At 44.7% G+C, this 14,855-nt stretch overlaps 1 protein-coding gene and 1 non-coding gene across 2 annotated transcripts in view; both read right to left on the reverse strand.

Annotated features, from left to right (window-relative positions):
* Positions 1 to 14,855, reverse strand: part of KIF5C (kinesin family member 5C) — a 162,936-nt gene that overhangs the window by 88,354 nt on the left and 59,727 nt on the right. The window contains exons 3-4 of the mRNA XM_066279433.1: positions 9,045 to 9,118; positions 2,746 to 2,850 (exon numbers count right to left, since the gene is read on the reverse strand). Of these exons, the coding sequence (XP_066135530.1) occupies positions 2,746 to 2,850; positions 9,045 to 9,118 (179 nt within the window). The remainder of the gene's footprint in view (positions 1 to 2,745; positions 2,851 to 9,044; positions 9,119 to 14,855) is intronic.
* On the reverse strand, positions 11,001 to 11,076 carry TRNAS-AGA (transfer RNA serine (anticodon AGA)). Its single transcript has one exon. It is a non-coding gene; the product is annotated as a tRNA-Ser (tRNA).

Raw genomic sequence — 14,855 nt, forward strand, 5'->3', positions numbered from 1 at the left:
TGCCTCTAGTGGCAGCAAGTAAGGTAAAGACTGTAAGCTGGCTCAGGTCCTAACCCAGTTCGGGCCTGGCTCATTATCATCCGTCTGCATCTCAGTCTGGAACCTCCTGACTTCCTAGTTTCTCTGAGATCTGAGATCCTGGCTTCTGTAGCTGGGCATCCTCTGCGGGTTGCCTGTCTCCCTAACAACCTCTGCCTGCTTCCATGTCTGTCACACACCTCTGTCGCTGAGCCTTGTCTGCCATGGAGGCACACGCCTGACCTTCAAAAGACCAACTGCTCCCATTCCTGGAATCCTATGGGTCTGTTTGGCATCCAGTCTTAGGCATCTATCCCTAACCTGCCCTTCCTGCTGCTAACTCAACTCTGGCTCCAACCCATTCCGTGTATTCCAGACTTGTCTGCTTTTCAATATGGCTTTTCAGTTATCTTTGAGGTCCTAAACATGCCTTTATTTACATAGATTATAGAGAAAACTAATTACATCTAAAAAGCGTTGAAATAGATTATTAGCAAATTTGGCATTTAGAATCCTATCTACCTTTAATATAAGTAGAAAGAGAATTCTGATTTATTCACTTCTTTTTACACAGCAGATCTACTGGCTGCTTTGGGGTTGCGGGTAATTTTGCTATTTTTGTCACTTCAAATACTTTGTGAGTACAGGTAAAAGAAAAATAAAAAGGCATTGTTTGGCATTAAGAAAAAGCATCTTCGGAAGAGTTTAAAACCACTGTGGAGCCTACTTTAAGAAACAGATTTTTAACACTGCCTTAATTGAGCCTCTTTTTCTTGATTAGGTCTGTCACTACCCAGTTCAAAATACTGAGTAGTCAATAGCTAACTCACCCACTTAATGAACATTATTTATTAAATAAGTAAGCATAATTATAAATGCAGAACAGGAGCCCGGGCAATAAATTCAGCCCAAGAGATGGATGTTGTTCCTACTCCTGCCCCTGCATGCTGAGGCTGTTTGTACCTTAATAAGATTCTAATAGAAGACCCTATATTGAGGGCAGTAATTGGCTTACCATCTTGTTCCAGGATTATCCCATAAGAACCCTGCAGTAGTTTGGGGTATTAAATGCAAACAGCCTTAAAGATGCACTAAGCTCCTAAATCTTGATCCCATCAAAGCAACAAGCTTCTGTATTTCAGGATATAAAGAACCCTGGCAAAAAGCTGCTTTAGCCAATAAAAGGAACTCTGAGGAAAAAGATTTGCCAGATGCAATTTATAATTGAGCAAACAGCTACTGCCTTGTTTTTAAATAATTTAGAAAAGGCACTTAGCAGAAATAAGAAGGGTACAAGTTTAATATAACAGAGAAAATACTGCACATGGGGCTGGTCGGATCAAGCGTTTAATCTCAACTATGCCGATGACTTGGTATGTAACTTTGGACTACAGCAGGATCTCCATCTTTGAACTATTTCCTCGTCTCTAAAATGATGGGTCTCATGGACTAAGGTCTCAGCCTTCAGGGATGATCAGCCTCCTGCCTGATCTACTAAGCTCCACATCTTCTTAGAACTTCCCTTTATCCTCCTCACCTCCACCTACTCTGTTCCCAGTCACCATGCTGGGGACCAGTCAGTCACAAGCATCCTGGACACAGTTAATCAGAGCTGAGCATTCACCTACTGCAGGCTGCTGGGTCAGCGAGCCAACTTTCCAGGGCATCAGGAATTAGTAACAAGGGAGTGTGGGAGAGGAGCCACCATGGTCCACACCCCCACCACCACCCAAACAATTAAGGGAGAAAGCAAGAAGGCAGAAATGCAGGGACTCTAATGGGTATGGAGTTTCCTCTGGGAGTGACGAAAATGTTCTGGAATTAGATAGTGACCATGGTCATAAAATTTTGGAAAGAGACTAAAAAAACATCAAATTGTATACTTTAAAACTGTGAATGATAACTCAATTTTTTTAAGTTAAAAAGAAAAAGTAGGATCTGGATTTCTTGCTTTTCCACAATCACGCTCCCCTATGCTCGCTATCAGATTCTGCATCTTTGAACAACTTCCTCTATTTGCTTAAACAAGTAGCTTTCACTCACTTGCGTACAAAGAAGTTCAAATGAATATACATCAAATAACAAACGTTATGAATTTAAGCAAAAACGTAAGTTCTGATTTAAACACACACACAAACAAAAGAACAAGGAGGAGGAAGAGAATTCCCTTCTCCAACATTTCTTAGGATATGCTCCTCCAAACACTAGTCTGCCATACTCCAAGGGAGGGAAACTATGTCCAGTAAAGCTGGGAAATGGAATAGCTCCCATGACCCCTCCGCAGGATTGCATTACACAACAGCATATTTAAGCTTGTAATAAATTTAACTTTTCAACAAAGCACATTCCCAGGTTATTTGGCCACATTTTTTCCCTGGTAAACCACCTACCGATGATAATCTGAGGGACTGTGTTGCACGGAACACACCTTGTGGACCCATTATAGTCACATCTACAGAACTCCACAGTGGAAAGGGCAGAAGTCGCAGCTATCAAGATGATTCCTTCTACAGAGGGCTTTCAGCTTATCTCAGTATCTAATGCAAACCACCCAGACAGCTACGTAACACCTTAATCATTAAATAAAACCTGTAGCTCTGCTTATTACGGGAATTTCATTTAAGGATAAGATCATCTTTTTTACATGTACAAAATAAAAGGAAAGCTAAGAAACATAATTTTGGGCATTGCTTCTTCCCTTGGGTCTCATCAATGAATGGTATTTACCTTGATGTGAAACTCCAGGTTTTCATCCATGGAATAGATATGGTCAAAAATGTCATGGGCGATCCGTGGGATGATTCCCATGAGTTGAGGGTCATGCAGCTTCCCCTAGGAGGCAAAAAACACAAACACAGGTGCTAAAGAGTGCTGAGAAACACGAGACAGAGAAAAGATCACACTTGGGTTTCTTAAGCAGAACTGTATGGAACAGGAGCACACGCATGTGGACTGTCTGCTCCCGTGGAAATCTACCTAACATGCCACCAGACAGAAAGTTAACCCAGTAACTCAACATGGTAGTCTCACTTTCCAGCAGTGGAGAGCTTGTTCTGGCAGATTGTGAAGCCCCACTATGTTCCTTCCTGTTGCCACTCAAATCAGTGTGCATGTGAGTCAGTGGGTAGAAAGTGAAGGAGAGGGACTGAGAATATATGGGTGACTATACCATACTAAAAGTGGGTTTTGTTTTTGAATTTTTACAATCTGATCAGAACCTACAATTCCAAGTTAATCTACATTAAGGAGATCACTTTGAGAGCTGACATAGTTTCATTAATGTCTTCACTGTGCAAAAATTCCTGAGACCCGTATTAGGAATACCTTCATTATCGCTTCACAAACCAATCAAGAATCCATTTTATCGATTCCTCTTTTAAAATCTGTAATTCCAAGCCTGAATTTTTCCAAATAATGTTTGGTTGTGTTTAATACTTAAATCCAAACGTAAGATATTCACTTATTCCTTTTTGACCCCTTTTTCTAATTTTATTCATTTTACCTAAGGAGTAGAAGAATAGAATAATTCTTCTGCTTTTTGGGCTATCACTACATTTATTTTTAAGATCCAGACTTTGCCACTTTTGAAGGCTTTCTAAAATATATCACATAGGACCTGAAAACAATTCCTAAAGAACAGTTAGTAAGTACTTAATGCAACAAACGGTCTTAGCATGGAGCTGGGCAGACAACTCCCGAGAGCTTTATTTGTGCCCGCACTCAAATGAACGCCTATGTTCCATTATATGTTAGACAAGCCCTTAGTTCAAACAGTCTGCATCTCACGTAATCACTGGCAACTATATTCCCAGAGAATTTCTTTAGACATCTTGAAAGTTATAAAACTTTAGGAACAAATGGAACTGGAAGAAAAGCACAGCACCCAGTTTTCTCTTTAGTTTTCTAGGGATGCCCCACAACCTTTTCAATTTTGACTCATATCCTTGTTCCAAATTTGCCCAGTACCTGATCTGCTGCTTTATTTTTCTCAATCAAATTCTCTTTTTCCTTCAAGGATTCACCACACAGGGCTTCTCTGACAGACTGACTTGCAAGCCAACATTTGGGTGACCATAAGCAGGAAGTCATATGAACCCAGCAGTGGTTCTGGTCTCTAGCAGAGCTGTCTCTCCTGGGATTTTGGGCACTCCCTGGGATGTCCTTGTCACTAACAATCCTAAATCAATAGATGTGTTTACGTTGTTTTTTAGTTTGACTGTACACCCCTAAAGGCAGAAGTGAGCAGTGCACAAGTATGTTCCCCCACTGCTTATGAAACTTAATATAGTATCTATTACATAGAATTACTGTAGAATTTAAATTAAACAGTATATATAATGAGCTCAGTGACAAAAAATGTTAGCATTATATTATTCAGCTCCTAGCAGGTTCTCATTAAGCAGTGCTGGGAGTTTATCTGACCTGAAGGCTGAAATATACTTCTATCGCACAGCACTAATATGTATCTTATGAAAACAGCACCAAATGACAGAGACTGAGAGATTCGAATGTTGACTCCTTTAATTTGCACAGCCATCATAAACATGTAACAAATCACATATTGGACCTCACTGCCTCTGGACTATGGAAGTTGCTGACAAATGACACTGGCAGTAAAAACATCGATCTCTGCCCAGTCAGTGCCATGACACCAATCAGCCAATCTGACTCAGAGAGTCTCAAAAGTATCCCCATCCCCCACTCCCTCCAAAGCTCTTTAATAATGCATCATAATCCTTTAGTTTCTCCTCAGCAGTCCACAACCAAAGGAGAGTGACGGATAATCCAAAAATCATTTATAATTGATGAGAATGTGTTTCCCTAGATGCTTTCCCTCTCAACAGATTTATCTTGCAATCGATTCCTGGATAACACAAGTATTGATGTCCCTTTGTTTGCTTTGTTGGGGAAGACCCAAGGCAGAACTAGGGTACGTCTGGGACACTTCCCACTTTGTTTCTCTGAAGCTTGCATCCCAACATCACATGAGATGAAAGCACATGTTTATTTGGAGAAGGAGGAGTAGTAATACCCTCACCCTACGGGGGCAGATAGGATCCCCAATATACTACAGGTTTAGGGGCAGGGATGCTTGATCTGGCTCAGAAGCCCAAGAGTGGCCTTCATGCCCAGTAAACAGAGACTGTTCAATCTATGTGTATGTGTGTGGGGATGGGTGGGGGGATGACGTGGGTGTTTATGGCGGAGGGTGTTGATTTGTGAAGTGCTGAGTGTGTGGGGCGGATGTGTGCTGTGTATGTATGTGTAGTATATGTAGTATGAGGTGTGTGTGTGGTGTGTGTCTATGAGACAGAGGTGTTCCATAAAGATCTTTACCGCTTCTAGGCTGATGGCTTTGCAAATGAAATACACATGTATTCACATAAAACAAGTATTTATATTAACCTTAGGCAACAAAAGGAGTAAAGAAGCAGAGAGCGACCCAGAGAAAAGCTCCCTCTAGGTGGAGAGACATGAAGGGCTTCCCTGAGAAGCACCAGATCTGGAGGGATGAGTGAGATTCAGGATGGGCAGAGAGGATGCGGGCAGAGATGAGAGAAGAGGAACGTAACAAAGGCACAGGAACCCAGGAGGAACAATGCCCGTTTAGCGAGCAGTGACGAGATCAGTCGCTAGATCAGGGCCAGACGTGGTGGCACTTCATCATCTCGTCCCTCTCGGAAAGCAAAGAACTCGTTTTATACTTAAATCTTGTATAATCCTCTTCAAAAACTTTCCCCACTTCTGAATCTTGTATAATCCTCTTCAAAACTTTCCCCACTTCTGAATATAGTCTTCTCAGAGCAAGTATGAAAGAAACCAGACGCAGGCCATTGATCACAAAACAAAACTGCCTTTGTTCCAAGACCAGTGGCCTCCTTCACCACCCAAGGACAGTTTCCTGAAATACTTAAGATGGGAAAGCAGGTAGCCCCTCAGCTCACACGAGCCCCAATACACTCAGACTCATTAAAAATCAGTTGGCAGGCTCCACTCAGCAGCAAGGCAGCCTATACCCACTCGCTGGCCTCCAGGTGTCCCTTCGGGCAGAAGGAAAAGCACAGGGTGTCTCCGTCCGGCTATATCAATGTGCTGGGGAAGGCCACGAAGTAAGGCATGGGGCCAGGAGAAGCCCTTCCTGGCATCACAGGCGGAACAAGCCTCGCCCCCAGCCACCCAGCGGACCTCCCACGCAGCCCGGATCGCCCCCAGCCACCTAGCCGACCTCCCACGCAGCCCAGAGCCAGCCTGCAAGCAGGCCAGTGCACTACACGTTCAGCCCCAGCACCACCAAATGCTTCAGATTTTAACTGAAAATCTACATTAAATGCTGAATCTTCAAAACCTAATTTTCCAATTTTATGTAGGCTTATCTGTTTGTTCCCCTCAATAGAAGGTAATGGAATCACCACTGGGTGTCAGAACAAAAATGGGGGGATTAAAGTGAAAAAAAACAGCTTTAAAATGTGACAGCTCTGTCCACTCAGGGAGTTACATCCCCTTCCAAAGGCCTTTGAAAGATCTCAATGTGTAATTCCGAATACATAAAATCCCTCCTTTCAGATGGCGCAAACTCTGCAGGGTTTTTTTTTAATTTAATTGCATTCCAGGGTCCAGGATTTCTTGGTCTCCTACAGTCTCTATGACTTTCGCTTGGGGCTCCTCCTTTCCTCTGTTTTCCTCTAAAATACCCCCTACCTTTTCTCCAATCTATAATCACCCTCCAGAAAGAACCAGATTAAATTGGGGCGGGGGCACTAGGATAGGCCTCACATCCACCCATTCCTCCCTCCTGGAGGCATAAGCAAGTGACCTTCAAAAGTCACAATAGAGAAAAGCAACTCACTGCAATCAACCTTTTAAAACTGACCAGGAGAAAGAGGCCACAGAATTTAGGCAACTATGAGAGTGATCAGCACAGAATCCAGTTTCCGCTTGGTACCCAGAAGTCCCTCTGGGCCCCCAGCACTGCGACAGCCATTGAGGGGCTTACACCATGAAACAGGCCTGAAGATGCTCTCATTTAACAAAATGCCTCTAATTTTAGTTTGAAATTGCTGACATACCTCTTTGTCATCATTTCACACCCACTCATTCTCCCCACACTACATATAAACCAAGATTTTACCGTGGAGACAGGTCTTTCCTTTGATGGTTTACAATTTATATATCTGACATTTAGCAAACACCTTACATTTTCCAAAAATGAATTAATCCCAAAGCTAAAAAAGTCATTCTTGTAACCATTCCCTAAGATTTTGGAGGATTTTAAATAATGCAGTTTTGGGGTTGCTGTTGTTTCGTATTTTGTATGTTATTTGGTAATTTTCCAGAAACCTCCAGACTGGTTGATACCCTCATGAGATACCCTCTGTTTTTCCTGTGCCTCTGACCTGTGAAGGAGAGTTCCAGTTGATGGCTACTGCAGTAGATGGAACTTAGAAAATACATAACCACAACTTTTTCTTGAACCTGGAAGGTTAAGGGTCGAGGCCCAGTAAGAGAGGCAGATGAGGGGCTGGAGCAGGAGTATGGGGAGAGGAGTACTGGGCCTGCACGCCAAGGTGTCCTGCCAAAGGATGTAAGATGCAGGGAAGAGCCCAGTGAGGCTCAGGTGTCAGGGGGCAGTCTTTGCTTTGTCTGAAAGAGATGGCAAATAAACCTGGTGCTTCCTTTAATCTGCGCAAGCTCTGAACCACTTTGTCTCCAGAAGAACGGTGAAAGTGAGTCAACACAACAGAAATAAGATCCCCCAGAGCCATACCCCATGCTTGAAATCAGTGTGAGCAGAACATCAGAGCCCCGAGGATTTTAGCCTTGTGCCTTTGAAATCTCCTCTTCAATAGGAATGATTCATAAACTAAACTGATTCTGCAGCAGCCGTCTCAATGATATTCCCAGGAGGGCACCATCAGTAAAAAAAAACCCTCAGTTTAAAGGATTAAGAATTCATCTTACCCTGCTGCTTGGAAACTGAATTCCTCCAAACTTCCTGTGCACAGTGTCTTATAATAACCACTCTTCAACCTCTCCTTACCTGTCAGGTGTGCCAAGCTTTTTGAAAAATGGTCTGGCCCTGAAGGCCTTCTAGGAGTCCATAGTAAACAGCAGGGTGGAAAGAGGTGCAGGGGCCAATGTCTGCAGATGTGCCTTGTCTGGAAGACAACCTGGAGCCACAGAGCTCCACGGCCAACAATTTGAGCTGGGGTCACACCCTCAGGTGCCCATAGGGGCCAGCTGTGTAAGTTAATAAAGAAAGATGCTGAGGATAAGTTCACCCCCACAGTGTGCATGGAGTACACGCGCAGGGGTCAGCCAAGGCCACTACAGGCCATCATCATTTTAACAGATATCTGGTCAAACCCCTCCGAGGTGACAGCCGCTAGTGCACACACTAGGCGCCTGAATGAAAAGGTGAATAAGACAATGAGATCCCTGCTTTGGTGACGCTCACCTTAATATTATGGTGAAATTTTACCCAGTACTGCTAGATCTTCAAAATTTTCAACCAAATTTGAACACTTAGAATTGTGTGAGATCACATCATTTTAAACACTGTCTGAAACTAAAAACACCACTGTGCAGGCCAAACACAAATATGTCTGTGGGCTTAATCTGGTCCACAAGTCAACTTCCTTATTCTCTGACCTACACTTTGTAATTTTCCTGAGAGGTCCCCATTAGGGTAAATGATTGTCACACAGATTTTCTGTTAGATTGGGCTCAAGCCCACAAGATACTCACACCACTCTTTAGTATGTTGATGATTATTTTTTAATAAAATTTATTATTATTATTTCAATAGAGTTATCAACAAAGGATTTTTTTAAAATACTGAATTCCTGAGATTTCACTACTCACCATTATTTTAAAACTTCTCAATGACACAATAAATTGACCAACCATAACTGTGCCCTTAACCATCTCTATTATCCTGTAAAAGCCCATGTGCACCCCAAATTTTTCTCGAAGCAGTGGTTCTGTTCAGTCTGAGAACATGATATCACAGCACCTTGCGATCTTACCTCCATGGTATGTGTTTTTCCTGATGAAGTCTGTCCATAAGCAAAAATAGTCCCATTATAACCTTCAAGGACATCTGTAAGCAAGAAAGAATTAAATAAAATTAATCTATTACTTTGATCATATGCATATTTTTAAGTTACATTTTCCATGGCTCGTCTCATTTTTCACACAACTGATATTTCAATTCTATTTGCATTTTAAGTAGACTTGTGAGATAAAAGCGGAAATGAGGGCCTCCACTGCTTCACAAATAACAAGAAAAGGACTCATATTCCTATGAAATACTGGATATTAATGCAGAAGGAGACAGGCATGCTTTCTCCCAGCAACGTCAAATTAGGACAAATACAAGCAGTAGACTTTCCTTTTAGTAGAAAGATACTTGCATTTTCTTCTCTAAGTTGATCTCTTGAGATCAGCCAGGAGAAGAAAAACATTATCTCTGCCCTGTGTCTCTGGAGTGAGGGACAGAAGAGAATTTCTTCCCTGAAGATCTGATTTGGATTGGTTTAAACCCTGGCCCAGGCGATTTCCTTGGGGGTTTCCCATGAAGGCTGCACCCCGGCTCCTTCCGAGGGAGCTGGTCCACAGCTGGGGAGGACAGGGCCCCGCTCTGTAAACTGAGCCACACAGTGACAATCCAGTCAACCCAGAAACCACCAAGGCCCTGACTCTAAGTTAGCGTCTTGGTTGTTTCAGTGGCTGTGCCGGCACTGTGGCCCAGGCCCAGCAACGTTGGGACTTCTTCTACAGCACAGTGAGCACACTGCACATCCTGTGCAGGGCAGGCGGCTTTCCTGGGGACGGGAGCAGCGTGTGATGGAGGCTGCTTTGCGCTGAAGATTATCTGTGGGAATTCTTTCAAAACAGCAGAGGGGATTAAAATATACTGTGTGCTTGTTTCCTTCAACCCCGCTTCGCCCACATAAACCTCACCGAGAAGGGAATAGTGCGTAATTAACACCCTGGCCCACCATCGCTAGGTAAGGGGATGTCTTCATTCCTGAAAGGATGGTGCGGGCAGGGAGAGGAGCCCCACACAGAACGTACTCCTTCGAGCCAAAAAAAAATTAGAAATCAAGCCAGGCAATCAGCTCCATCTGTTCCAGGTCCTGATTAGGTCTGTTTGTTTGGTTGGTCCCTCTGAATTGTATGATTATGATTATGTATGGTTAGCTTTTGTTGTTTTGTTGGATTTCCTAAAAACAAAAAATTTAATATATATTTTACCTATCTGAGGTTACTGAAGTCTATACTGAGATCAGAACAAAAAGCAAGATTTTCCCTTAGGAAGCTAAAAAAGGAAAAATTAAATGGCAGGATTTTTTTTTTAATCCTAGCAGCTCTCAAGAGTTTGCATCAAGCTATCTTGAGAAAGAGAGAGAACGTTCACTTGTATCAGACTTTGGTAATTAATGGTTTCCCTGGTAACAGGGGAAGCAAAAACTTCAAGAAGACGTAGGGTTGAAGGTTCAAGCTTCAGTTTTCACAAAAATGCCCACTTTTCCAGAGAAAAGACTCCTCACGCCTGAAAGCAGTGGCCAGAGCAGGGAGCCTCTGCATGTCCATGAATGTGATACGCTCTGAGGGGCCCAAGGAGAGAGCTGCCTGCCCTTCGGTTGTATTTTTTTAAGAGAGGACATTTATTTATTTATTTTTTTTTTTTTTTTTATTTTTCTGAAGCTGGAAACAGGGAGAGACAGTCAGACAGACTCCCGCATGCGCCCGACCGGGATCCACCCGGCACGCCCACCAGGGGGCCATGCTCTGCCCCTCCGGGGCGTCGCTCTGCCGTGACCAGAGCCACTCTAGCGCCTGGGGCAGAGGCCAAGGAGCCATCCCCAGCGCCCGGGCCATCTTTGCTCCAATGGAGCCTTGGCTGCGGGAGGGGAAGAGAGAGACAGTGAGGAAAGCGCGGCGGAGGGGTGGAGAAGCAAATGGGCGCTTCTCCTATGTGCCCTGGCCGGGAATCGAACCCGGGTCCTCCGCACTCTAGGCCGACGCTCTACCGCTGAGCCAACCGGCCAGGGCAAGAAAGGACATTTATTAAAGCTGGGGACAATGAAACAGGAAAGGGCTTAGGACAGAAGCAGCAGGGGAGCCCAGGCGGGCTGCTTTGGCTCTCTGGGAAGTCAGAGAAAAGGGGGCCTTGGAGGCAAATTCAGGGTGTTAGCTCAGGACGAACTGCTGCTGCCCACTGCGCCCCTGGTCGCAAGTCTCATGGCATCCGTTAGCGTTGCGGAGAGGCATGCCTGTATGGGGGGGGGGCATGTTCCCGGGAAGGAGAAGGCACCCTTTCGGTTATATTTTTAAATTTTTATATTCATAGCAAAAACAACTACAGCAATTGGAATTCTAGCCACAATTACAGCACTAAAGCTTCTATTTATTAGGAATTAAACACTCCCCCTCCCAACTGAAAGGGTTTCCTGATCTTAAGCCCCTGTGTAGGAAGCACTCTGGAACCCATTAACCCAGGCATTAAAGCAGGGGTAAGGAAGTCCAGCCAGGGGTCCAGCTCCCTCTGCTTCTTGTAACGAGCCTCCAGTCACCCTACAAGAGTGCATGTCCTCAGGAGGTGGCCCTGAGCCACCTACCACACCCTGAAGGAAACTCAGCTCAGAGCCTGAGCTCTGCTGACAGGAGAAAACCCACCTGTGCTCCTTCCTCTGCCAAAAGCAATGGGGCCCGTCCATCTCCCTGAGTCCCTCTCACACTAGCAGAGCGCACAGTCCTACTGACTCATAGTTGGCTAGTGCTCACCGACACCTGCGGGTTAGGGACCAGGACAGGTACGTGAACTTGTGGGGTAAGGAGTTGAGGAGCACAGGGGACTACATTACTTAGAGAATCCCTGATTGATTGATGTTGCTATTTCAACACTGAGCTCAATTACTTTTATTTTTTAGGAAAGAGAGAACACATAAAACCCCATTAAAAAAACTCCATTTGACCTTTAAAGTCTTTACAATCATGTTGCAATTAATTCATTGTTGAAGGCCCTGGCCAGTTGGCTCGGTGGTAGTGTCTGCCTGGCATGTGGATGTCCTGGGTTTGATTTCGGTCAGGGCACACAGGAGAGGCGACCATCTGCTTTTCCACCCCTACTCCTACCCCTACCCTTCTCTCTCTCTCTCTTCCCCTCCCGCAGCCATGGCTCATTGTGTGGGGATTGGCGGGAGTGAGTAGGCCTCAGGCACTGAGGATGCTCTGTGGCCTCCACCTCAAGTGCTTAAATAAAAAATGGCTGGGTTGCTGAGCAACTGAGCATTACCCCCCCCCAGCGGCTTGGTGGGTAGTGCGGGAGTCTGTCTTTGCCTCACTGCCTCTCACAAGAAGAAAAGAAACAAGGAAGAAAGGAGGGCGGGGGAGAAAGGAGGAAGGGAGGGAGGGAGGTAAAAAAAAAAGAAAAAGCACTCAGAACCCAGTGTTCTCTATTTTCTCCCCAACTCCAGGATTTGGGAGGTTTTGTTTGTTTATTTGTGTGCTCTGTGTAATTATTAGTGGAAAGGAGAGCTGGGCTGGGGCGGTGTACAACACAAACAATGCACTTGGAGACTGGAGCGCTATAGGGCAGGAGAGGGAGAGCACCTATGCTCAGCGCCATACTGAGCCACACAGTTGCCCCACCCAACTCTAGCAGCAACAGCCCACAAAAAGGCACTTTCATCATGCTGAATGACAGCTCCTGGGCTCAAGGAAAGCATTTGTTTCAGAGTCCCTGCCGTAACAAAACAACTATTTCTATATGCCAGCCCAGAGCCGGAAACCAGCTTGGCCAGACAGAACCTTTCTTTGTGATGGGGTCTGGCGTGGCGTGATCTCAGCTCACACCATACAGTCAATGCCCCCCCACAAACACAGCACACGTCCATCTAGTGGCCAAGCAAACCCCAGAGAGTCCACTGCAGGTGGGGAGGGCCTTCTCCTCGCCCAGGAGGAAGGAGGAAGAAAGAGGGAGGAGGAGAGTGGGGTGCTGGAACACTTTCTGCCTCTTGTTGCAGACTTCAAAAGCCAAGTGTTCTGTCCCAGATTTTGCTGGTTCTGAGTCCAGGCCTTGCTGGAGCAGACGAGTTCAATTGTCAGGTAGGAATTTGGGGGAACATGTAATCATACCTGCATATCATTGTTCTTGAGGAGGCTGGTGCGACCCTCCCCCCAACAGCTCTGTAGGTGAAATGGTGACCTGTCAGTGGCACCAGGGTCTCTGGCAATAGTGGCTAATAAATCACCCCTATTGGAATCCTAAGGCTCTTGCCAGTTAACCAGAGGCCTCTGTAGGCCACAGGCAGAGAATGAGGAGGCCGTCCCGCTGAGCACCAGGGCCAACCAGAGCTGGGCTAAGCAGCTAGCCTGGAGGGCCATGGCTGTGCCCTGCGAGGGCCTGCAGCCTCTTCAGAATGGAAATGCATTGCATTATTGGCAGACAGCTAGGGCCACCCGGGGCTCTAGAACTAAAACCTCTATTCTCTCTTCTCTACTTTCCTCCACCCCCATTCCTATACCTATCTTTTTTTTTTTTTTTTTGCAATGCTTGGCTAACAGTCCATATGGCTGACAGAAAAGAAACAGCTCATAAAATAATTGTTAGTAAATGCTCATTATGGGCCCAGCAGAAGAGTGGGAGGAAGGCAGTGCAGAAATATCCAAGTACGTCAGATAATCAGGCTCAAGTCCCAGCCTCACTGCCCCTGAACTGACCTGGACAAGTTGCTTCATCTCAAATTCCTCTTTGGTACAATGGGAAAAATAATGATCATACTCCAAGCAGCTGTTAAGATTTAAAGTGCGATAACATATGTAAAGTGCATAGAGGGTACCTGGTAGACAATAGTAGCTAAATAAATATATTTCTCCTTAAGACTCATATATAACATAATAAAATAGATCTGATAATATCCTAAGCTTAAATTCTTCAGTGGGTCTACATTGCCTATAGGATAAAGCCCACCAAATTTCAATCAAACTCTGGTATAGCCTTATGTTTTTGAAGTCTCATCCCCCACGTACCCTGTTTTACTCTAAGTTGCCCCAACATGCTGTATATAATTTGTCTTCATGCTTTTGCTTTTGCTAGTCTTACTTATATTGCCCTTCTACAGTCCTTGAGACCCAATCTTTCCACGGAGCCTTCCTTAGTTCTCCAATTCCCTTCCACACCCACCAAAATCAGTATCAAAGACTTTCTGCCTTGGCCAGTTGGATCAGTGGATAGAGCATCGGCCCGTTGTGCAGACATCCTGGGTTCAATCCCCGGTCAGGCCACACAGGAGGAGTGACCATCTGCTTCTCTTCCCCATCCTTTTCCCTTTCTCTTTCTCCTCTCCTCTCGCAGCCAGTGGCTCGATTTGTTTGACCGTTGGCCCCAGGCACTGAGGACAGCTCAGGTGATTTGAGCATAGGCCCCAGATGAAGGTTGCCAGGTAGATCCCAGTTGGGACACAAGCAGGAGTCTATCTCACTATCTCCCCTCCTTTCACTTAAAGGAAATTTAAAAATACAAAAATAAACTAAAAATAAAACAACAACCTCTGTCTGTGATCCCATAGAATATTGTACACACCCATCTTAAAACTTATAATACCCATGTGCATGATAATTATGGATGCATCTGTCTCTTGCTTTATACTTAAACATTCTTGCAGTCTTACATATCTTGGTGACTTCGGTCCCTAATAATACTTACCACATGATAAATACTTAACATACCTGAAGAAGGAATGAAAGAAAGAAACAACCAAATGAATAAAGTTTAAAGAAATTAGGTCTGAAAAACAAGAAAAGCACCTTCTCTGTCACTGGATAGTCTA

The sequence above is a fragment of the Saccopteryx bilineata genome, chromosome 5 (genome assembly GCF_036850765.1).
Source record: "Saccopteryx bilineata isolate mSacBil1 chromosome 5, mSacBil1_pri_phased_curated, whole genome shotgun sequence".
In the NCBI taxonomy this organism is placed as follows: Eukaryota; Metazoa; Chordata; class Mammalia; order Chiroptera; family Emballonuridae; genus Saccopteryx; species Saccopteryx bilineata.